The sequence below is a fragment of the Coregonus clupeaformis genome, chromosome 6, assembly GCF_020615455.1.
Source record: "Coregonus clupeaformis isolate EN_2021a chromosome 6, ASM2061545v1, whole genome shotgun sequence".
Taxonomy (NCBI): Eukaryota; Metazoa; Chordata; class Actinopteri; order Salmoniformes; family Salmonidae; genus Coregonus; species Coregonus clupeaformis.
The window spans coordinates 7,662,911-7,688,450 of NC_059197.1; the positions used below are offsets into that span (position 1 = coordinate 7,662,911).

Below are 25,540 nucleotides of genomic sequence, written 5' to 3' on the forward strand. Positions count from 1 at the left end.
AGGGAAATCTTGGCTTTCCTGGATTGTCAGGACCCAAAGGCTCACGGGTATGGAGTATGTTTGGAAAACAGTGTGTGTGATTAACTACACGTAATTATTGGTTTACATTTCTAGGCTCTACTTGTTACGCCTAATGGGTTTGCTCCATTGTTTTAGGTCACACCCACACTCCCTCTGAGTCGCTGTTTTGTCAGTTGACTCCACTACTAGGATCGACTCTAACAGTACCTATTGTTTTAACAGGGTCTCCCTGGGAATCCTGGGTTCTCTGGACCACCTGGGCAGCCAGTAAGTAATACTATCAGACTGTGTCCCTATTCCCTAAATAGTGCACTACTTTTGACCAGAGGCCATTTGGAACCCAATGGTTTTGGTCAGTATTGCTTTTTCTCTGAACACATCGACAACTGTCACCAAAGAAGCATCGTTACCTGTCACTCCACAAAAGCCATGGCTCTTGCAGAGCAAGGGAAACAACTACTTCTAGGTCTCAGAGCGAGTGGCGTCAACAATTGAACTCTACTTGCGCACACCAATAACTAGCTAACACTTTCACATCGGATACATTTGCATGAATTACTCTTCAGTATACGACTGTTAAATAAGTGCTTAGTGTGACCTGCTTCAGCAGTCACACTCTTAATCTTTCACTTATTTCAGACTTTGTATTAGATATGCTTGCTGAACAACTACTGAACAACTACTGAAATCCTACATACTTTTTTATTATTATCCGCAGGCACCTGTAGCGCCATAACCGTAAAAGATATCAACACCAAAACAACTTTAAAACGTGCAAATTGAATGTCTTCAGGGTGCTTGAAAAAAGAAAGTTGATACTACATCACAATTTGCATAAATCCCTATGAATTTTAACGGCCATAGGTTAACATGGCTTAAGTTTTGTCCGTAACTAGTTTTCAACAGTTTAACCTACAAACACTAAACCAACTTTAAAATGTTCAGAATTACACACAATAGATTGCTAGTCAAAATAGTTTTGATACCATTGACACTTTTTTAACATTTGCATAGACGCTCCATAGCCTTCAATGGTACATTTTGGATGTGCCACTTCTCTAGATAAGTTTACTACTATTTCACAACTGTAAATACTTCAAGGCAAGTAAGCGCACCAATTTTATTTAGGACATTTCCTTTTCTACTCATAGCTATTAATTGGCAGTATTTTTCTTACACCGTTTTAACTACTGAGCTTTTTGTCGTCCTCAAAAACCTCCATCCGATTTAAAGAGATGTTTTTCAATTTACAAAAACTTTGTGACTTTTGACACAAATCAGCTAGTTTTACCACTTTCACAATAAGTTAGACAAAAACATAGAGCATATGAAATCATAGTCTACTATGCTGCTATTCAAATCAGAACAGAAATTGCTTCTACCAATTCAGAGATAGAGCTGCTTTAATAGCCGCATCAACTACTTTTTCTCTCAAATTTTGAACACTTTCCCAACAAGTTAGACAAATACTTAAACCCGGTATAGATACAACAGCCAAGACAAGACTGTAACGTAATACGCCGGGAGTCAGGAAGCAGGTGCAGAAGGTAAGTTTAATAATGAAAAATGCAGATAAACAAAACAAGAGAAGCATACAGAACGTGAATCAAAACAATACTACCTAGTGACTGCTGTCTACTGAGGGCTAAATATAGGGGGAGTAATCAAGGAGATAATGATGACCAGGTGTGCGTAATGATGGGGAGCAGGTGTGTGTAATGATTGTTGCCAGGGCCGGTGGTTAGTAGACTGGTGACGTTGAGCGCTGGAGAGAGGGAGCGGGAATAAGCATGACAGGCGGAGGGGTGTCAAAGGGGGATGGCATCTGCCAGGGGACCAGGAACCACCAGCCTGAGGAGGGAGACATGTAAGGATGGTGAGATCCGGTAGTTGGAGGGGAGTTGTAGACGATATGTCACCTCATTGACCCTCCAGAGGGCCTTGAAGGGCCCCACTATCCTTCCGACAACTTACGGCACGCTGGAGCCTCACGTGGGCGGCATTCCACACCTCCTCTACCTCCTCCACACCTCCTCGGAGTCCACGGAGCAAGGGCTGGCTGGTATCCCAGGATGCACTGGAAACGAGTCAGCCCGGTGGAGGTGTGCCGAAGTGAGTTCTGGGCGTACTCCACCCAGGGAAGGAACCAGGCCCACTCCCCCTGTCGGTCCTGGCAGTGACTCCCTAGGAACGTCCCCAGCTCCTGGTTGATCCTCTCCACATGCCTGTTGGACTGAGGCCGGTACTCGGATGTGAGGCTGACCGTGGCCCCCATAAAGGCTTCCCATACCCGTGACATAAATTGGGGACCACGGTCGGAAACGATGTCCTCCGGAAGGCCATAGTGCCGGAAGACCTGCTGGAACAGTGCCTCAGCAACCTGGAGAGCGGTAAGTAGACCAGCAAGATGGATAAAACGTTAGGATTTAGAGAATCTGTCAACAACAACCATAATAGCGGTAAAACCATCAGAAAGGGGGAGATAAGTTACGAAGTCTATGCACAGATGTGACCAAGGCCGCCGAAGCACCGGAAGGGGAAAGAGTTTCCCTGCTGGAGCATGCTGGGGAGATTTGGTGTGGGCACATACGGAGCATGGGTTGATATAGCGGGTGACATCCTGTACCAAGGTGGGCCACCAGTACTTATCGGAGAGGGATTGGATAGTCCGGGTGATACCTGGGTGTCCAGCGGCGAGGGATGTGTGAGCCCAAGTCAACATCCAATCCCTTACCCCCGTGGGAATGTAGATGCGCTCCGGAGGGCAGATAGCAGGCGCGGTTTCCCTCTCCAGAGCCTGCCGGATGTCCATGTCTATGTCCCAGAGCACGGGAGCAACGATTCGAGAGGGTGGAATGATGGGAGCACTCGGGATCAGAACCTCTCCCGAATCGTGGAGACTGGACAGGGAATCAGCTTTGATGTTCTTAGAACCTGGGCGATATGACAAGGTGAAGTGGAATTTGGTGAAGAAAAGGGCCCACCTTGCTTTGCCCGGGTTCAGTCGCTTCGGCGTCCATATGTACTCCAGGTTCCCATGGTCAGTGAGGATGAGGAATGGCTACTTGGCACCCTCCAGCTAGTGTCTCCACTCCTCTAATTCCAACTTCACCGCAAGGAGCTCCCGGTCGGTGACATCATAGTACCTCTCTGTAGGAGACAATTGTTTTGAGAAGTATGCACATGAATACAATTTCTGTGGGTTACCTTGGCATTGGGACAGAATGGCTCCCATGCCCACTTCCGAGGCGTCCACCTCCACCACGAAGGGCAGCGTAGGATCTGGGTGTCTCGGCAACAGGGCAGAGGTGAAACGCCCCTTCGGTAGGCAGAAGGCTCCATCCGCTGCAGGACTCCACACCAACTTACGAGGAAGTAAAGAGAGAGGTGAGGGGAGAGGCGATGGAGCTGAAGTTCTTAATGAAGCGGAGGTAGAAGTTGGCAAACCCCAGAAACCGTTAGATCCCCTTTATGGTGGTTGGGACTGGCCATGACCTGACTGCTTCAACCTTCCTTTCATCCATGCTCACCCCCTGTGGACTGATCCAGTATCCCAAGAAGGAGACCTTGACCTGATGGAACTGACACTTCTCCGCTTTAACATAAATGGTGGTTCTCCAAGAGGCATCTCAGGACTACTCGGAAGGTGTGGTGATGATGAGGAAGGGAAGGCTCTCCTGGTGCATGGATCCCATGGTAAAGGTGAGTGGTGCTATGACGTGGGTGATAATGACGGATCCCACTGGTCAATTTATCCAGGGCGAGGAACGGAAGAGGAGAGGAGAGCGGGTACGAGGACATGGAGGAGACTAGGGCCTGGTCGATTAAGATCCCCTCAGCAACGGAATCCACGAGTGGTAGAAACAACACGAAGGACAGACAACCAGTGAAATGGGAACCAGGAACATTTTGGCGGAAAACGATGATGATGGAGTGCTAATGCCTGATAATCGGATGATCACATGACCGTCCCTCTGCTCTTATGTAACCCAGGCTGTGACACACCGGACATCGCTGAAGATGGTGCCCCTCTTGACCACAATAGGTACAGAACCCAAGCTGTCTCCGGCGATGCCACCCTGCTGCGGGGAGGTGTGTGGACCCTATCTCCATGGTTTCATGTTTCTGGACGGCCAAAGAAGGGAGGCGAGTGGCAAGGTGGGCACCGGCGCTCCCAAAGAAGGTTATCCAGATGGATGGCATCGCAATGATTGCGTCCAAGGATAGGTTGTCATCCCAACACGCCAACACCATCTGCACCTCTTCGCGCAGTCCTTGGCACCAGCTAATGGGGATCCATAATAAAAACAAAGGTAGTGAGGTAGTATTCTGTAGCGTAATACGCCGGGAGTCAGGAAGCAGGAGCAGAAGGTAAGTTTAATAATGATAAATTAAGATAAACAAAACAAGAGAAGCGTACAGAACGTGAATCAAAACAATACTTCCTAGTGACTGCTGTCGACTGAGGGCTAAATATAGGGGGAGTAATCAAGGAGATAATGATGACCAGGTGTGTGTAATGATGGGGAGAAGGTGGATGTAATGATTGATGACATCGAGCGCTGGAGAGAGGGAGCGTGATTAAGCGTGACAGAGACGAGATCGTTTAATGCTGTTTTTTTTTGCTTGATCTGAATGGTCTAGTTTTAGAACATCTCATGTCGTCTGCCGGGGTTTCCAAAATTCAACATGTCAAATCTTAGATAAAGACTTGCGACGAGCTGGATCCGTTTGGCCATTCTCAATGCACTGAAGTTCTGTGTTTAGCCAAGCAGCTAGCTAACTAGCCAAGCAGACAGCTAGCTAGCTATTCTGCTGCAGTTAACTAGCTCAGCTTGCTAATATTTATCTGACAAGTCACAAAGTGTGCCTTGTTTCTGCTGCACGTATTTCATGAGACTCGTTTGCTGCAAAACCTTCCTACAACAAGTGGCAACTTTGTTCAAAAGTTGAGTCATGTCATTGTAAAGAGGCACCATATCAGAACTCTGGATAAGACCCAGATGCAAACAGCTAGAATCACAGATGTTTATTGACCAAACAGGGGGCAGGCAAAAGACAGTTCAAGGGAAGGCAGAGGTCCGTAATCCAGGGCAGAGTCAGTAAGGTACAGAACGGCAGGCAGGCTCGGGGTCAGGGCAGGCAGAATGGTCAGAACCGGGGAAACTAGGAAACAGGAACTTGAGAAAACAGGATGACGGGAAAGCACGCTGGTAAGACCTGACAAGACAAACTGACAACAGACAAACAGAGAACACAGGAATAAATACCCTGGGGATAATGGGGAAGATGGGTGACACCTGGAGGTGTTGGAGACAAGCACAAAGACAGGTGAAACTGATCAGGGTGTGACACACCATTACTGTGGAAACGGTCTCAACCGTGCATCTCGTCTTTTTATCTGATTGTCCCATCTTTAGTCAGCTGTTCTGCAACACAACATCTAAAATTGGCTAGTTTTGTCTCGTCTCGTCACTCCTTATGTCGGCTGTGGTATCTGTACCGGGCTTCAGAGCGTATGAAATCATTATCTACCTCGCCGCTATTCAAATCTGTAATAAGAATATAAATATATTCTACCAATTAAATGATTCAACTGTTTTAGTAACCGAATCAACTAGATTTTCGCTCAACTTTTAGAAACAACTGCCGTTTTGACCACTTTCCTTACAACTTGGACAAAAATGTATGAAAGCGTATGAAATCTTAGTCTATGCTATTCAAATCTATAATCAGAATAGAACCACCAACTACCAATGAAGAGGTACAGGTGTTTCGGTAACTGCATCAACTACTTTTGTTAAGCCCACTTCCCACTGTTGAATAACCGCTTAACTGCCATGAAACTTTCAGAAATGTCTAGTTATAGGACACATTGTAAGACTGATTTTGCCACACAGCTCACTCCAACCCACTAAAATATCCCTCTATAACAATCCCACACTCACTAAACACTCTTCAATAGCTACCCTACTAACCACCGCTAACCAATATGATTACCCGACTAAGCCTACAACAGTCAGAATTACTACTGCAGTGTACTGCTACTTCTACTACTATTAGGCCTACTTCTACCACAGTCACTACTACTACTACTACTACTACTACTACTACTAATACTACTAATACTACTGGGCTACAGCCACTCTTTCCACTACTACTGCAGTTACTACTTCTAGCCTCTAACAATTCAAACTTCTAAACTTCTTCCCCCAACATGAAAAATACTTTTGGTCAGCTGAAGCAAGTCACAGAATTTTTCTTGAAAACGTACCTTTTCTACATTATAAGTATCGGGCCATAGTTTTTCTTGATCAAGTCAGGCTTTTCCTGGTCAAAACTCCTGTCCTCATATTCGGTACTGTAAGCTATCCATATCATGTAACTATTGATGTGAAGTGTTTGTATGTGAATGGCCCTATGACTTCCACTCTTCCAGGGAATCCCAGGAAGTGAAGGACCAATGGGGCCATCAGGAACCCCAGGATGCAATGGGACGAAGGTACAGTCTTGCTTTTGGACATTAAGTAATTATAGAAGCTAACACACACACACACACACACACACACACACACACACACACACACACACACACACACACATACACATGTCACAAGCATTTTGCTACACTCGCAATAACATCTGCTAACCATTTGTATTTGACCAATACATTTGATTTGATTTGATGCCCTATCAATATGTGTGTTTCAGGGAGACAGTGGATACCCAGGGTTACCTGGGGTGCCAGGAGCTGTTGGATTACCAGTAAGTGCTGCCAATATCTTGTCAAATGTCACTAAGCACCTTACTGTACCTGTCTGTCTGTCATTAATCACAGCCGCCAATCATGTGATCTCAATCATTAGCCTATAATATGGGAATTGATAAATAAGGTTTCCAAGAGTGAACAAAATAAAAGTTAATGAATTAACATATAAATATACAATACCAGTCAAAAGTTTGGACACACCTTCTCATTCAAGGGTTTTTCTTTATTTTTACTATTTTCTGCATTGTATAATAATAGTGAAGACATCAAAACTATGAAATAACACATGGAATCATGTAGTAACCAAAAAAGTGTTAAACAAATCAAAATATATGTAATATTTTAGATTCTTCAAAGTAGCCACCCTTTGCCTTGATGACAGCTTTGCACACTCTTGGAATTCTCTCAACCAGCTTCACCTGGAATGCTTTTCAAACAGTCTTGAAGGAGTTCCCACATATGCTGAGCACTTGTTGGCTGCTTTTCCTTCACTCTGCGGTCCAACTCATCCCAAACCATCTCAATTGGGTTGATGTCGGGTGATTGTGGATGCCAGGTCATCTGATGCAGCACTCCATCACTCTCCTTCTAGGTCAAATAGCCCTTACACAGCCTGGAGGTGTTGGGTCATTGTCCTGTTGAAAAACAAATTATAGTCCCACTAAGCGCAAACCATATGGGATGGCGTATCATTGCAGAATACTTTGGTAGCCATGCTGGTTAAGTGTGCCTTGAATTCTAAATAAATCACAGTGTCACCAACAAAGCACCCACACACCATCACACCTTCTCCTCCATGCTTCACAGTGGGAACCACACATGCAGAGATCATCCGTTCACCTACTCTGCGTCTCACAAAGACATGGCTGTTGGAACCAAAAATCTCACATTTGGACTCATCAGACCAAAGGACAGATTTCCACAGGTCTAATGTCCATTGCTCGTGTTTATTGGCCCAAGCAAGTCTCTTCTTATTATTGGTGTCCTTTAGTAATGGTTTATTTGCAGCATTTCAACCATGAAGGCCTGATTCACGCAGTCTCCTCTGAACAGTTGATGTTGAGATGTGTCTGTTACTTGAACTCTGTGAAGCATTTACTTTGGCTGCAATCTGAGGTGCAGTTAACTCTAATGAACTTATCCTCTGCAGCAGATGTAACTATGGGTCTTCCTTTCCTTTGGCGGTCCTCATGAGAGCCAGTTTCATCATAGTGCTTGATGGTTTTTGCGACTGCACTTGAAGAAACTTTCAAAGTTCATGGAATTTTCCGTATTGACTGACCTTCATGTCTTAAAGTAATGATGGACTGTCGTTTCTCTTTGCTTATTTGAGCTGTTCTTGCCATAATATGGACTTGGTATTTTACCAAATAGGGCTATCTTCTGTATACCCCCTCCCCCTACCTTGTCACAACACAACTGATTGGCTCAAACGCATTAAGATGGAAAGAAATTCCACAAATTAAATTTTAACAAGGCACACCTGTTAATTGAAATGCATTCCAGGTGACTACCTCATTAAGCTGGTTGAGAGAAGGCCAAGTGTGTGCAAAGCTGTCATCAAGGCAAAGGGTGGCTACTTTGAAGAATCTCAAATATAAAATACAATTTGATTTGTTTAACACTTTTTTGGTATTACATGATTCTATATGCATTATTTCATAGTTTTGATGTCTTCACTATTATTCTACAATGTAGAAAATAGTAAAAATAAAGAAAAACCCTGGAATGAGTAGGTGTGTCCAAACTTTTGTCTGATACTGTATATACTAAATATATTATACTTCTTATAAATGTTGTGTATGAACTAATGACTGTTGAAAACGGAAATGTGTTTAATGTATTTTTTAAACAAGATCCCTATGTACAGTCCTATGAAAATGTCATAGGCAATGGTGTAACCACAAAGCACCTTACTGTATCTGTCTGTCTGTCATTACTGGAAAAGCTAGACATCATCACAGCTGTCTGACATGTGATCTCAATCATTATAAACATATATATGTACAGTATGTAGCATCCATCATCCATCACCTTAGCTGCCAGTTATCACCCTTCCTTCCAGGTTCTGCCCCCACAGTGGTAGGTAGATACAATAGTGTCAGGTCTTGTTTTTTCGGTAAACTTGTGATGTGCAGCTCACACTTATCTTTTTTTCTTGAAGGGTGTTCATGGATTACCAGGACTTAAGGTACAGCAACTTTGTGTTTCTGTGTGTTTGTGCATTGTATACAATTTGCGTTTGTTTGCATGTTGCAGTAGTGATAGTGGGGCGGCAGGTAGTGGGGCGGCAGGTAGCTTAGTGGTTAAGAGTGTTTTGCCAGTAACCGAAAGGTCACTGGTTCTAATCCCCGAGCCGACTAGGTGAAAAATATGTTGATGTGCCCTTGAGCAAGGCACTTAACCCTAATTGCTCCTGTAAGTCGCTCTGGATAAGAGCGTCTGCTAAATGACAAAAATGTGATAGTGAGTATTTTCTTTCCTGTGTTAGGTTGTGTGTAATCCAAATATATCTTCTGACCCTCTAAGCGATTGTCTATTTTGTTGTGGACCCTAAGATTAAAGTATTGTCCTTACAGGGAGACTCCTACTACTTCCCACCCACTGCTGAGGTGGATGGACATCTTGGACCACCAGGAAGAGATGGTGTCAAGGTAAGGAGACCTCCCACCCTGCCTACACCTGTGTTGTGTTCATTCGCACCAAACGGAAGAAAGCTGACTAGCACAGGGAGGGATTACCTGGACTACTCTCATTTCTGTGTTTTGTGTGTACACGTTTTGCGTACTCTATTGATCACAACCCATTACTCACACGTCTCTGAGTTTATGCTTCTATTCCATAAGGAAAAGGATGGACTTGCCTAGTACCTATCATTACTATGGCCAGGAGTTTATTTCCTGGCCACAGCCCCTATAGTTGTAACTTGGACCAAGAGTTTTCACATGGTCTGGGAAAACTCCTTGCGCCCTATATTACAGTTATACTTTCAGGCATCGTGGCCTGTGAGGTCAAGATGTTAGTGCCACAGACCCCGTTACATGTGAATAGCCTCAGCTACCAGAGACAGCATGGGTTGGAATCCGACCCACTGCACTTCTGACTCACAATCTCTCCTACCTTTCCTGTCTCCTCAATAAAATTGTCCTATCTCATTAAATAAATACAAAATCACAAAACATATTATAGAAACAAATTATTTCATGTGCAATTGACTGACTGGCCACTGTTTTTTAGGGTCAGCGAGGGTTACCTGGACGGCCGGGTCTTCCTGGACTGGAGGGACCGAGCGGCACTCCGGTCAGTTGAATTAAGTTCAATATGTCCTCTCTTTGACTTATTAACCTATTTTTACTTTGAAAGGCTTTTACTGTAATGTTTTTCTGAATGTCCTCGTTAATGATTCCATGTGCTGTTCCTGAATGTATAAATCACTGACTTGAAATGATTATTCATTATTCATATTTCCAGGGAATACCTGGGTTAACAGGTGTACAAGGAGAGAAGGTCAGTCTCATAGTAAATACTCTGTTCCATTAGTCTGTGTGTGTGTGTGTGTGTGTGTGTGTGTGTGTGTGTGTATGTATGTGTATGTGTTTGTGTGTGTGCATGTGTTTGTGTGTATGTTTGTGCGTGCGTTTCTTCCTGGATGTTTTGGTGCTATCCATGGTGCTGACCCTTCACATTACTGCGCTAACAATATAGTAACAATGTGATAGTGGCTATTGAGTGATGTCCCTGTTCAGTTCCTGCCTTTTAGAGGGGTGTGTTTGCACTATTTATAACAGCTTTATTTCTGTTTCAGGGTCAGGAAGGTCCAAGCCCTGTTATTCCAGGCCCAAGAGGTCAAAAGGTGAGCACTTCCTATATTACCTACCTGTGTGATATCCATCTTTTCCACACATATTCACATACATATTATCTTGCATATTATCCTGCCACAGTATAGTTTGTTCTGGATGCATGCTGAGTGTATTTAATGTACAGTATATTTACATTACATTTTAGTCATTTAGCAGACACTCTTATCCAGAGCGATTTACAGTTAGTGAGTGCATACATTATTATTATTTATTTCATACTGGCCCCCCGTGGGAATCGAACCCACAACCCTGGCGTTGCAAACGCCATGCTCTACCAACTGAGCTACAAGTGTGGCACATATTGTGACAACATTTCAATGTTTTGTTCTCAGGGTGACCAAGGCCCTCCCGGGATACCTGGACAGAAGGGCATAAAGCTGTATGCAGAGGGTCCCAAAGAGCTGAAGGTAAGCCATAGTTAACATATTCGGTTTCCTTCACAGCAATTTTTACCAATCCACACTGACACAAATCATTATCATCACATTTACATTTTAGTCATTTATCAGACGCTCTTATCCAGAGTTACTTACAGGAGCAATTAGGGTTAAGTGCCTTGCTCAAAGACACATCGACATATTTTTACCTAGTCAGCTGAGGGATTCGAACCAGCGACCTTTCGGTTACTGGCCACCATCATCACCAATCACCATCACCCGAATCAGCTTCATTGTCATTATTACCTGTATACATCATATTGTCACACAAGTACAGTAGGACAGTTTCCTCACTTTCTTCTCATTGCAGGGGGAGCCAGGTGATACAGGAGAGAAGGGGTGTACTGGCCAGCATGTGAGTTATAGCCTATGGGGGATCATTACAGTGTATTAAATTAAACTGATTGAATTGAATGTAATAATTTACATGATCTTTGAATCTGTACAAAGGTTGCCAGTTCAAATCCCATTGCACGTATACTACTACTTGTGGGCTGTGCTCTGTCTGCCCGTCTGTCCGTCTGTCCATCCTTTCTTTTCTGTCTGCTTGCCTGTCTGTCGGTATTATATATATATTTCTTTATGTTCCTTTTTTTTAGGGTCTCCCTGGGCGTCGTGGATATAAAGGGGGCCAAGGCGACCAAGGAGAATCTGGGGCTCTGGTAGCACAATGACTCCAGTCACTTCATATCATATTTAAAATACTGTAGACTTTTACAATGGTATTATGGATGTTATCATTCTCACATGTGGATGTGTCCTACTCACAATATTAGGACCCACAGAGACACAATGACTGACATACACCCGTGTCTAACAGAGGTTCCGTTTTTCAGGGGAAACCTGGGAAAGATGGGATCCCTGGGTCCTATGGAATTCAGGTAAAACAAATATCCAGACAACTATCATAACTAGTATGTGCTGTATATGGTCCTTTGTGGCTCACTTTGTAAAAGTGTGGCACTAGCAATGTTAAGGTTGTTGATTCGAGTCCTACAGGGATCACATACACATACTAAAATGTATGCACTCAATTTACTGTGATTTGCTTTGGATAAAAGTAACATTATGTACGTGCATGTGCTCCTCTGACCATTTTGCCATGTCAAGTCCGCTTGAACCCAACCCACCTGATTGCCAATCATGTTCCCAACCAATTGTCTTTGCCACTAGAGCTACATGTGACTTGAGGATTGTTTTTGACATGCTTACTGTTTGGCAAAATGTATAATGTAATGTACTGTATGTGTATTTATTTGTGTAACTATCTTGACCAGCGGCCGTACGTATCAAGTGTTTCAAAGTAGGGGTGTTGACCTAGGATCAGCGGCCAGTTTTTCAATCGGATTGGATTAAATCTTGGCATTGGGTATTTCAAAGCTAAAAAATATGATTCCTATCATTCGGATTGGGATTTGGTAATCCAATCTAAACTTTAGTCAAGATTACATGTTGGAATTGCATTTTTCAAAATTCAAAGGCAGTAGTGATAAGGATAGTTTTGATGCTGAATTTTTTTTATAATCTTAATCCCACTGGAAGGGTTGATTCAGGGTGGATTTAGAAAGGTGAAAGGCACTACAACCGAGAAATGTCAGTGTAAATGTAATCTTAAAACCAAGGGTTACTAACTGTATGAACAGTTTTTCATTATTTTAAATTGACTGCAGTACAGGTATGTGGTCAGTTTTGAGAAGTGTCAAATAAATGCATGTACTTACTTACAAGTCATATGCAGCCTCTATTACTGCAAACTGGGCCCAGGTCTCCCCCGCCTTATCCATGTAATCACATTCATTGGGATCAAAAAGGCAATACTGATCCTAAATCAGCACTCCTACTCTATATACAGTAGGGGAAAAAAGTATTTAGTCAGCCACCAATTGTGCAAGTTCTCCCACTTAAAAAGATGAGAGAGGCCTGTAATTTTCATCATAGGTACACGTCAACTATGACAGACAAATTGAGGAAAAGAAATCCAGAACATCACATTGTAGGATTTTTAATGAATTTATTTGCAAATTATGGTGGAAAATAAGTATTTGGTCAATAACAAAAGTTTCTCAATACTTTGTTATATACCCTTTGTTGGCAATGACACAGGTCAAAGTTTTCTGTAAGTCTTCACAAGATTTTCTATGGGGATGAGATCTGGAGACTGGCTAGGCCAATTCCAGGACCTTGAAATGCTTCTTACGAAGCCACTCCTTCGTTGCCCGGGCGGTGTGTTTGGGATCATTGTCATGCTGAAAGACCCAGCCACGTTTCATCTTCAATGCCCTTGCTGATGGAAGGAGGTTTTCACTCAAAATCTCACGATACATGGCCCCATTCATTCTTTCCTTTACACGGATCAGTCGTCCTGGTCCCTTTGCAGAAAAACAGCCCCAAAGCATGATGTTTCCACCCCCATGCTTCACAGTAGGTATGGTGTTATTTGGATGCAACTCAGCATTCTTTGTCCTCCAAACACGACGAGTTGAGTTTTTACCAAAAAGTTCTATTTTGGTTTCATCTGACCATATGACATTCTCCCAATCCTCTTCTGGATCATCCAAATGCACTCTAGCAAACTTCAGACGGGCCTGGACATGTACTGGCTTAAGCAGGGGGACACGTCTGGCACTGCAGGAGTTTTTTTCTCCTTTTGTCTGTCATAGTTGACGTGTACCTATGTTGAAAATTACAGTCCTCTCTCATCTTTTTAAGTGGGAGAACATGCACAATTGGTGGCTGACTAAATACTTTTTTTCCCCACTGTACATAAAGCCCCAAATCTCTCTTGCATAAGAGATTTTATCACAAAACCTGGATAATTAAAGGTTGAATAGATTTAAATCAAATGTATATCTCTCTCTTTCTCCTGTCAGGGTGAGAAAGGTGATGTGGGCTACCAGGGACCTCCTGGAACAGAAGGTTCAATGGTAGGTCCTACTGCCTTCAATCGGCTATTGTATCGGTCAGTCAGTCAGTCATGCAGGCCTGAATCCTCACTTAAGATCTGTGCAATTATTTTCTGTCCGAGTAACGTACATAGTTAGAGTCAGAGTTACATGCACGGATCTCAAGTCAGTATTCCGACCTCAATAAATAGACTAGACACCACAGTTGGGGCCAATTCCATTTAAATTCCGGTCAATTTAGGAAGTGCACTGAAATTCCAATTCCAATTCTCTTTGCTTGCTTTTCAATTAGGAAAATGTGGAATTGGAATTTGGTTTACTTTATGAATTGACTGGAATTGAAATGGAATTGACCCCAACCCTGCCCTACACTCATGTTGAGTATTGCATTCACTCTACTGTCTTTGAAATGTATACGTGTTGTTCACCCTCTCTGTGACTATGTGTTTGTGTGTATTCAGGGTGACAAAGGTGACCGTGGACCCACAGGTCCTCCAGGGGATGTGAGTGACAATATAGTCTTATCATGTTCATTTTAATATCATATCATTAGTTGACAATAGTCAATAGTGCCTTTAATTATTTAACTTATCTGAAAATACACCCCTATTCTAAATAGAGACATTCAATCTCCATCTCTACCATCTCAATGTACATTTGTTGTTTGTTTGTTTTGCTTTTTATGCACTTTGAGATTATTTTCTGTAATGAAAAGCGCTATACAAGAGTTAAATACATGATTGTTATTATTATTATTATTATTCCCCATATAGTGCACTGCTTTTTACAAGAGACTTAACACTTTTCACCAGAGATGCAACATCCCTGGACAAAATAAGTGCACTAAGGGGAATGGGATGTCATTTGAAAGTCAGCCTACTATACAGTGTATCAATCTGCAACACTGGTCCCTTGGACTTTGGCTAGTTTTAACCTCTGCTTGTCGTCCTTCATCTACAGCTGATTCAGATCAATAGGAGAATCCAAGGCTTGCCGGGTTTGCCTGGGCCTCTCGGACCTCCTGGCTATACCGGTGATCAAGGTACGCCAGCACACTGACAGCTAATTACCTATTCCCTATATAGCGCACTACTTTTGACCAGAGCCCTATGGGTCCTAGTCAAAAGTAGTGCACTAATATAGGGAATAGTGTGCCATTTGGGATGCTACCTTTGTTAGACAAATTTTGGGAAATGTACTGTAGACCACTGAGTGAGTCGGTCTCTCTCGCTCTCTCGCTCTTTCTCTCTCTCTCTCTCTCTCTCTCTCTCTCTCTCTCTCTCTCTCTCTCTCTCTCTCTCTCTCTCTCTCTCTCTCTCTCTCTCTCTCTCTCTCTCTCTCTCTCTCTCTCTGTCTCTCTCATGAGGGAGGTCCAGTAGAAAGACGATTTATTCAACTGTCAATTCCAGTGTTATGTTCGATCAGTTGTCCGTAGCTGTACTGTCTCTGTTCTACTCTAGGTGTGATTGGTTTTCCTGGAATGAAGGGGGAACCAGGTAAATCTATTTTTATTTGTTTCCCATCCATTAATTTGCTGTTTATCAATGTTACTCTTAGAACTATTGGCCAATTGCAACCAACGGGCAAACACTCAGCTATATGTTAGTGCTGGATTTCTTAAAACGCTACTAACGGGAGATGACATGCACCTGCGTGTTAAGACAAACTTTTAAAAAAAATTTTTTTAAAGAGGGTAGATCAGCTTTAATATTGCAGATAGATTGTAACTTCCATCAATGTAATTGTCTGCATCACTTCCAATCCCCCATATGTTTTTTTTTCTTTCTCGCATATATATATATATATATATATATATATATAACATACACATACATACACATACATACATATACGCATATACATACATATCCTTTAAAAATATATATATTTCCCTTTATTACTTTCCAACCCCACCTTCCCTTCCCTAATTGGAGTAAACTAGTGAACAACAATGCTTAGGCCTCTACTTCATGCTTATACATACTATATACATTTTATGGACACAGTCAATAATTATATTTTGTTTGTTTTTACTCCTGAACTTCCTCCGATCATTTTCATGATGTCCATGTGTTAAGACAAACTTGCTTGCAACCAAAAACCCACAAGAATAAACTAGGAGTTGATCCAAAGATTGTCTGTTATATTGACAAGATAGTCAAGTGACCGCTATAACATTGGAAATACATGTCCTCAAAGATGGAAGGCAGGCGGGAGGAGGCAAGATCAGGTGGGACCATTCTAGCCAATGAGAGTTCAGATACACATGTGAACAACAGGCCATAGAGATAGATATAGGACTCATCTTTGTATCTTTGCCATTATAGCATCTGTGACAGGATGGCCAGGGGGGTCAATTTAAATAGTCTGGGTGGCCATTTGATTAATTTTTCAGCAGTCTTATGGCTTGGTGGTAGAAGCTGTAAAGGAGCGTTTTGGTCCTAGACTTGGCGCTCCGGTACCGCTTGCCGTGCGGTAGCAGAGAGAACAGTCTATGACTTGGGTGACTGGAGTCTTTGACCATTTTTTGGGCTTTCCTCTGACACCGCCTAGTAAATAGGTCCTGGATGGCAGGAAGCTTAGCCCCAGTGATGTACTGGGCCGTACGCACTACCCTCTGTAGCGACTTACGGTCAGATGCCGAGCAGTTGCCATACCAGGCTGTGATGCAACCAGTCCAGATGAAACATTTAAAAGTAGATTGTGTTGATTTACTGGCACATTGAATCATGTTGCGCGGCATAGTTTAAGAACTCTGTGGGTAGTGCTAAAAACGATGACGTCATATCTGAATTCCTCAATCTTTATGCAACTTAGCCATTGTCTGCTTTGTCTGAAATGTCGTCACTTACTTTGCTGCATGGTTTATTGCTCCATCTTGGTCAGGTCGTTACAGTGGACGTGTCATAATGATAACCATGTAAATCTCCTTAAATTGACAATTCTGTTAACGGTCTTGTGCAAGTTTTAAATTGACACAGCTTGCAGGGATTTGTAGTCTTGCATAATGTCTACTTTGATGCTAATTAGCATTTTTAAGTCTTTGGGGATGGAGGCAGACTCCAGGGATAGGTTGAGGAGATGAGAGAGAGAGAGGGGAGGAGATGACAGGTGCAGCTATTTTTAGGAAGAAGAGCTCGATTCCATCGGCTCCAGGAGGCTTCTTCAAATCGATTAGACAAATTGTAATTATTGGATTACTTAACTTGAAAATGAACCAAGACTTAAAAATAACTGATTTTGGCAAGATGGAGGGAATGTTGGAACATAACTAACGAAATTAGAGTTAAAATTCACACTTATTCCAGTATAAAATAATGTATAGAATTTATTATACAACGGCAGAGTCATGTCTTAAGTATTAAACTAACAATGACTTAATAATCCATGCCTTCTGGGAATGTAATCAAGTCCAAAAGTTATGGGCTGAGTTAGAAAGTTGGTTGTCAGAAGTATTACAACGTAAATTTACTTTTAATCTGTCTGTCTGCATATTTCAACACATTGCATATGAGGGTGCAGTGAGATACCCGATGGGTTTGACGATACTTTTCTTGTCAATCATCTTGAAAAAACGTATACTTAAAAGCTGGAAATCAACCAATCCTCCATCATTAACACAATGGAAAGGTCAAATGCTTTATTACCTAAATGTTGAAAGTGCGTGGGCGACGGAGAGAAACAAAAAGGTGCAGTTTGAGACAATATGGCGGAGAGTGATGTGGGCGCTGGAGATAGGGGTGTGAGCATGATTTTCTTTTTTTTAAAGAGGAAATTAAAAAGTAATGAGTCACCAACATCAGTTTTCCATTCATATAACCTGTACGATATATTGCCACAGTATAATTGCTGTCTTAAACGAAAAATGACTTTATTTCAGTTGTACTGAATGATTGTCAAATCACCCATTAGTCTGCTCGATTTTCCAGGTTTTATTTCTACCAAAGATAAAACCCTGTAGAGGGCTTTCACATTTTGGGGAGAAAGTAGGACTAAGTTAACACCGACCTCACATGTAGCTCTGCTTTTAGGGAGCGGGACATTTTGGAAGCAATTGAGATCATCTGTGCGAATGATCTAAGCGCATATTAAACGTTTAACTAGAGACCACCTGGATAAAACAGTGGCCAACAGTGGTTGACCTTTGCCATAAATTTGTCATGAACAGTGACAAACATACACACACGCATCGTCACACATTGTGACTCATCGTCCTTCACGGTGATGTGGTCCCTTGTACTATCACGAACACACACACACCCACACACACACACACACACACACACACACACACACACACACACACACACACACACACACACACACACACACACACACACACACACACACACACACACACACCAAGCTGACCATTGTATTGTGTTTTCAGGGTTGTCTTTCCCTGGGGCCCCTGGGAATCCTGGTCCCCCTGGCTTAGCTGGGGATAAAGGGGAGAGGGGGGAACCTGCCCCCTACATAATTGGCCCCCCTGGACCCACTGGGCCCACTGGAAACGATGGCCCCATAGGCGACCGTGGTCCCCCTGGAATTCCAGGTACCTGCTCAACTCACCTGGCCACTTTAGGTCGTCCTCAACTGGCCACTTTAGGTCACCCTCAACAGTCTGACATAATGGTTATTACAAAGCTACCACATTTACGACAGCATAAACTCAGAAAGTATCTGAAGTAGCAGTTAGCAGTGACCACAATCTTATTCTACTGTAATGTAATTCAAGTCCCTGTATAGCCTCGATCTAATGAAGGTTAGCAGGGTTAGGGTTAGCTAGCTAGCCTGTGATTACAGGCTCCCACCTCAGAGAGGGTGAAGTGTTCATTTCTCCATATTTGTAGATTTAGATATGAGAGTGGATAAAACATTTGTCAATGACAGAATGAATCAATTCAACGTGACATAATGTTGATATTGTATTGGGTTGTCAATGTTGAAGTTTTAACCACAGAACAACAACTTACGTTTACCACTTTTAGAAAATTAAACGAAAAATTCCATTGACGTTTAACGTTAAGTTCAATGCAATGTGATGTTGCTATAATATTAATTCAATGTGGTTTTTGCCCGGTGGGCTTGCTCTTTGTACAGATCTGTTGAAAGGCAACCGTGGACCACCCGGTCCTAAAGGCATCAAAGGCATCCCAGGACAACCAGGGGATAGAGGCGAGTTCGGAGAAACAGGTATTTTCTGTGACAAATATGTTATTTTGTAAAGGGTATTGCAGGAATAAGGATATGGAATTTAAGTTGCAGTTTGCAACTGTCATGTCCAATAAAGGTTAGGGGTTGGGTCTTCTTGACAAATGTAACAGTTAGTTTTTTGCTTTGCTTCATGGAGGGTATGTTTTATAGGTAGGGTTACTGTAAAGAGCATGTCGCAGTTTGTTTATGAATAAAATTGAATTTTGACTTGATTGAAGAAGGAAATACAAGGGGCGCAGATCAGGGTGCCTTGAGAGAATTTGTCAGCGAGTGGGTATCCCGCCTCCACCATCCGTTCTATTGGCCAACATGCAATCACTGGAGAATAAACAGGATGATCTCTGTTCGAGACTATCCGACCAACGGGACATTAAAAACGGTAATATCTTATTTTTCACTGAGTCGTGGATTAACGACGACACAGATAATATACAGTTGGCTGGTACGTCCGGTAAGACGAGGGGTGGGGGTGTGTGCCTATTTTTCAATAACAGCTGGTGCGCGATGTCTAATATTAAGGAAGTTTCGAGGTATTGCTCGCCTGAGGTAGAGTACCTCATGATAAGCTGTAGACCACACTATCTACCAAGATAGTTTTCATCTATATTTTCGTAGCCATCTATTTACCACCACAAATCGACGCTGGCACTAAGACTGCACTCAACGAGCTGTATAAGGCCATAAGCAAACAAGAAAATGCTCATCCAGAAGTGGCGCTCCTAGTTCCGGGGACTTTAATGCAGGCAAACTTAAATCCGTTTGACCTAATTTCAACCAGCATGTCCCATGTGCAACCAGAGGGGAAAAAAAAACTCTAGACCACCTTTACTCCACACACAGTAAAGGTGGTCTAGAGTTCTCCCTCGCAAAGCTCTCCTTCGCCCTCTATTTGGCAAATCTGACCATATTCTATCCTCCTGATTCCTGCTTACAAGCAAAAACTAAAGCAGGAAGTACCAGTGACTTGCTCAATACAGAAGTGGCCAGATGACACAGATGCTACGCTACAGGACTGTTTTGCTAGCACAGACTGGAATATATTCTGGGATTCATGAAATGGCATTGAGGAGTATACCACCTCAGTCACCGGCTTCATCAGTAAGTGCATCGACGAAGTCATCCCCACAGTGACCGTACGTCTATATCCCAACCAGAAGCCATGGATTACAGGTAACTTCTGCACCGAGCTAAATGCTAGAGCTGCTGCTTTCAAGGAGAGGGACACTAATCTGGACGCTTATAAGAAATCCCGCTATGCACTCAGACGAACCATCAAACAGGCAAAGCGTCAATAAAGGACTAAAATTGAATCCTACTACACCGGCTCTGACGCTTGTCGGATGTAGCAGGGCATGCAAACTATTATGGACTACAAAGGGAAACCCAGCCGTGAGCTGCCCAGTGATGCGAGCCTACAAGACTGGCTAAATGCCTTTTATGCTCGCTTCGAGGACCCTGGGACTAAACACCTTCATCTGCAACTGGATCCTGGACTTCCTGACGGGCCGCCACCAGGTGGTAAGGGTAGGCAACAACACATCTGCCACTCTGATCCTCAACACAGGGGGCCCTCAGGGGTGTGTGCTTAGTCAATTCCTGTACTCCCTGTTCACCCACGACTGCGTGGCCAAGCACGACTCCAACACCATCATTACGTTTGCTGACGACACAACGGTGGTAGACCTGATCACCGACAACAATGAGACAGCCTACAGGGAGGAGGTCAGAGACCTGGCAGTTTGGTGCCAGGACAACAACCTCTCCCTCAACGTGAGCAAGACAAATGAGATGATCGTGGACTACAGAAAAAGGAGGGGGCCGAACACGCCCCCATTCACATCGACGTGACTGTAGAGGACCGGGTCGAGAGTTTCAAGTTCCTTGGTGTCCACATCACCAACAAACTATCATGGTCCAAACACACCAAGACACTCGTGAAGAGGGCACGACAACACCTTTTCCCCCTCAGGAGACTGAAAAGATTTGGCATGTGTCCCCAGATCCTCAAAAAGTTATACAGCTGCACCATCGAGAGCATCCTGACTAGTTGCATCACCGCCTGGTATGGCAACTGCTCGGCATCCGACCATAAGGCGCTACAGAGGGTAGTGCGTACAGCCCAGTACATCACTGGGGCCAAGCTTCTTGCCATCCAGGACCTATGTACTAGGCAGTGTCAGAGGAAGGCCAAAAAAATTGTCAACGACTCCAGTCACCCTAGTCATAGACTGTTCACTCTGCTACCCCACGGCAAGCGGTACCGGAGCGCTTGTCTAGGTCCAAAAGACTCCTTAACAGCTTCTACCCCCAAGCCATAAGACTGCTGAACAATTAATCAAATAGCCACCCGGACTATTTGCATTGACCCCCACTGCTGCTACTTACTGTTTTTAATCTATGCATAGTCATTTTACTCCTACCTCCATGTACAAATTACCTCGACTAACCTGTACCCCCGCACATTGACTCGGTACCGGTACCCACTGTATATAGCCTCATTATTGTTATTTTATTGTGTTACTTTTGTATTTTTTTACTTTAGTATATTTAGTAAATATTTTCTGAACTCTATTTTCTTAAAACTGCATTGTTGGTTAAGGGCTTGTAAGTAAGCGTTTCACGGTAAGGTCTACACCTGTTGTATTCGGCACATGTGACAAATACAATTTTATTTGATCTATTATTTTATTTGAGTACAATTAGTTGTCGCTGGGGCAATGAAAGCTCAAGTTACTTTGTTGCTTCACTGGCAAGAACCACTGAACAACCACTTCCTGCCTGTCGTTATGTCTCTCTTAGGTGACGTCTGTCGACTCTGCCTGCGCACTAATGCGTCCCCTGGATCCCCAGGACCTGCCGGAGAGCCTGGCAGGCCTGGAGAGACAGGTAACACCAATACATGGACATAATAGCAGCTATTTTATGCCATGTCATGTCATACAATGACTAGGCCCAGTAGTTTTGTCTGACCAGGTGACTCGACCAGAAAAAATACCATATCCTTTTTCCCATGTTAGGTCACATGTTCAGGAAAAGGGCATTATTGCTTAGTAGTATATCAGCCAATCTAGAAAAAATGCTTGGAACTATTTCCTTGTTAAAGGCTGTCATCCATGCTAGATCAAACAATGTTGGGGTGATACAACGTTTAATTTAGACTTTTAAGGCCATTTTCAAGGGGTCAAAGTTCAAATCTGGTGAAAATGTATATAATGTAAATAGTAATAGTTTTAGGTCAAATATCCTGCAATTCTTAACAAAAATGGAGTGGATTATCAAACAAAAACACTTAAGACTATGGAATGGATGCATTAATAGTTACTTTTCATACAGTTATTATGCTTTAAGACATGCAAATATACAGAAAATATGAAAATTCAGATGTGTTCAGCTATAGTTGTGGTGTGTAGCCCACTAAGGACCATTCTCAGATAATAGACCCTCTCAGAAAACTGTGGGAGACCCTACTGAACCAGGATAACTTTACCTCATAAGAATCTGAGTTTCTGGGCCAGAGATATTGAAACGGTATATCAATTTCTAAGGGGTAAAATGTACAAGCAGCCATAGATTCTGACCAAATGTAATGAGTATATCAATAGAAACTGATTATTTAATCATTTATACATACTTAGACTATGGATTATAGTTACTTTTGGCATAGTTATTATGCATTAAGGCTTAAACCATGCATATACACAGGAAAAGCATACACATATTTTTCTCAGACAGTGTAAATTATCTCTAACCACTCAGAAAGACACTTCTGAACAATAAGTGTATTACCTTGTGAGGATCGTACATTCTGAGGCAGAGATATTGGAACTAATGCAGTCAAAGTTGACAATGTTGAGGTAAAGATAGATTTCGTTCATATTCACGTTCATATCCTAACAGACTAACATCCAAATGTATACTTAAATATACAGTTGAAGTCGGAAGTTTACATACACTTAGGTTGGAGTCATTAAAACTCGTTTTTCAACGACTCCACAAATTTCTTGTTAACAAACTATAGTTTTGGCAAGTCGGTTAGGACATCTACTTTGTGCATGACACAAGTAACTTTTCCAACAATTGTTTACAGACAGATTATTTCACTTATAATTCACTGTATCACAATTCCAGTGGGTCAGAAGTTTACATACACTAAGTTGACTGTGCCTTTAAACAGCTTGGAAAATTCCAGAAAATTATGTCATGGCTTTAGAAGCTTCTGATAGGCTAATTGACATATTTATGGATGTATTTCAAGGCCTACCTTCAAACTCAGTGCCTCTTTGCTTGACATCATGGGGAAATCAAAAGAAATCAGCAAAGACCTCAGAAAAAAATTGTAGACCTCCACAAGTCTGGTTCGTCCTTGGAAGCAATTTCCAAATGCCTGAAGGTACCATGTTCATCTGTACAAACAATAGTACGCAAGTATAAACACCATGGGACCACGCAGCCGTCATACCACTCAGGAAGGAGACGCGTTCTGTCTCCTAGAGATTAACGTACTTCGGTGCGAAAAGTGCAAATCAGTCCCAGAACAACAGCAAAGGACCTTGTGAAGATGCTGGAGGAAATAGGTAAAAAAGTATCTATATCCACAGTAAAACTAGTCCTATATCGACATAACCTGAAAGGCCGCTCAGCAAGGAAGAAGCCACTGCTCTAAAACCGCCATAAAAAAGCCAGACTACGGTTTGCAACTGCACATGGGGACAAAGATCATACTTTTTGGAGAAATGTCCTCTGGTCTGACTAAATTACAATGGAACTGTTTGGCCATAATGACTATTGTTATGTTTGGAGGAAAAAGGGGGTTGCTTGCAAGCCGAAGAACACCATCCCAACCATGAATCACGGGGGTGGCAGCATCATGCTGTGGGGGTGCTTTGCTGCAGGAGGGACTGGTGCACTTCACAAAATAGATGGCATCATGAGGAAGGAAAATTATGTGGATATATTGAAGCAACATCTCAAGACATCAGTCAGGAAGTTAAAGCTTGGTCGCAAATGGGTCTTCCAAATGGACAATGACCCCAAGCATACTTCCAAAGTTGTGGCAAAATGGCTTAAGGACAACAAAGTCAAGGTATTGGAGTGGCCATCACAAAGCCCTGACCTCAATCCTATAGAACATTTGTGGGCAGAACTGAAAAAGCATGTGTGAGCAAGGAGGCCTACAAACCTGACTCAGTTACACCAGCTCTGTCAGGAGGAATGGGCCAAAATTCACCCAACTTATTGTGGGAAGCTTGTGGAAGGCTACCCAAAACGTTTGACCCAAGTTAATCAATTTAAATGCAATGCTACCAAATACTAATTGAGTGTATGTAAACTTCTGACCCACTGGGAATGTGATGAAAGAAATAAAAGCTGAAATAAATCACTCTCTACTATTATTCTGACATTCCACATTCTTAAAATAAAGTGGTGATCCTAACTGACCTAAGACAGGGACTTTTTACTAGGATCAAATGTCAGGAATTGTGAAAAACTGAGTGTAAATGTATTTGGCTAAGGTGTATGTAAACTTCCGACTTTAACTGTACATACTTGGAAAATGGCAACATCCATCATGACAATTTATTGACGGATGTTGTGTGGGTATGTAAAAGATTCTCTCTAACATTCATCAAGGTATGATATTGAATATGACCAAAGTCTTGGGATGGAAAATATCTTCCATTGCAATCATATTGTGAAATTATTACAATCAAGCTTTTAGTATATGTGAGCAATAGTACAGACTGTATATCCCTTAGTTGCAGTGTAAATGTAGCTACTGTACTCAATTCATTTGAAAATTTGCTACAGACAATACTTTTCTCTATCTTATTTGTAATGGGGTAGCATTACTAGCAGGCACACAATAAAATATAAACCTGAGATAAAAAACACTTTGATATAGTTGGTGAAAATGATAAACATGTATCACCATATCCAAATGTTTATGTTTTCTATTATATCTACACATGATTCATTAGATATGATATTAAAATGCTAATGGCTGCCCCTGCATAACACATTTGTCTTGGATTAAGTGTTTTTATCCTGACAAATGTTAGAGGGTGGCTAAATTCCCATAGAATGGTAGCACACAGCACATGTCATCCATTATGTACATTTTCACCAGATTTGACCTTTTTAAGGCCGCTTGGAAATGGCTTCAAAATTCACATGACATCCTGCCTAACTGCCTAATACTCTATAGCTGCCCCTGTATTTACAACATTTGTGTTTCTCCAGGACGAGATGGTGCTCTTGGATCCAAGGGATTTCGGGGAGTCAAAGGTCTTCAAGGTCCACCAGGTCAACAGGTGACTTGGCCTGGACTGA

At 42.5% G+C, this 25,540-nt stretch overlaps 2 protein-coding genes across 2 annotated transcripts in view; both read left to right on the forward strand.

Moving 5' to 3' along the window:
- Window positions 1-8: 8 nt before the first annotated feature.
- On the forward strand, window positions 9-25,525 carry LOC121568430 (collagen alpha-5(IV) chain-like). The gene is made up of 20 exons (XM_041878969.1): window positions 9-47; window positions 244-288; window positions 6,461-6,523; window positions 6,733-6,786; window positions 8,955-8,981; window positions 9,370-9,444; window positions 10,028-10,094; window positions 10,262-10,297; window positions 10,596-10,643; window positions 10,986-11,060; window positions 11,401-11,445; window positions 11,690-11,752; window positions 11,927-11,971; window positions 13,961-14,014; window positions 14,455-14,496; window positions 14,954-15,035; window positions 15,454-15,489; window positions 19,097-19,189; window positions 22,010-22,096; window positions 25,416-25,525. Exons 3-20 carry the CDS (start codon window positions 6,513-6,515, stop codon window positions 25,523-25,525), a joined length of 1,050 nt encoding a protein of 349 aa, XP_041734903.1. The 5' UTR covers window positions 9-47; window positions 244-288; window positions 6,461-6,512.
- LOC121567272 (collagen alpha-5(IV) chain-like) overlaps window positions 18,414-25,540 on the forward strand; it is a 39,118-nt gene continuing 31,991 nt past the window's right edge. The window contains exons 1-4 of the mRNA XM_041877166.2: window positions 18,414-18,548; window positions 19,097-19,189; window positions 22,010-22,096; window positions 25,451-25,521. The gene's annotated coding sequence lies outside the window, so the exon portion shown is untranslated. The remainder of the gene's footprint in view (window positions 18,549-19,096; window positions 19,190-22,009; window positions 22,097-25,450; window positions 25,522-25,540) is intronic.

Excerpts from the sequence above, each read along its gene's own strand:
- LOC121568430 (XM_041878969.1), top strand. Across the intron at positions 6,787-8,954 it reads CAGGAGCTGTTGGATTACCA|GGTGTTCATGGATTACCAGG; the intron begins GTAAGTGCTGCC and ends TTTTTCTTGAAG. Across the intron at positions 14,497-14,953 it reads CCACAGGTCCTCCAGGGGAT|CTGATTCAGATCAATAGGAG; the intron begins GTGAGTGACAAT and ends CTTCATCTACAG.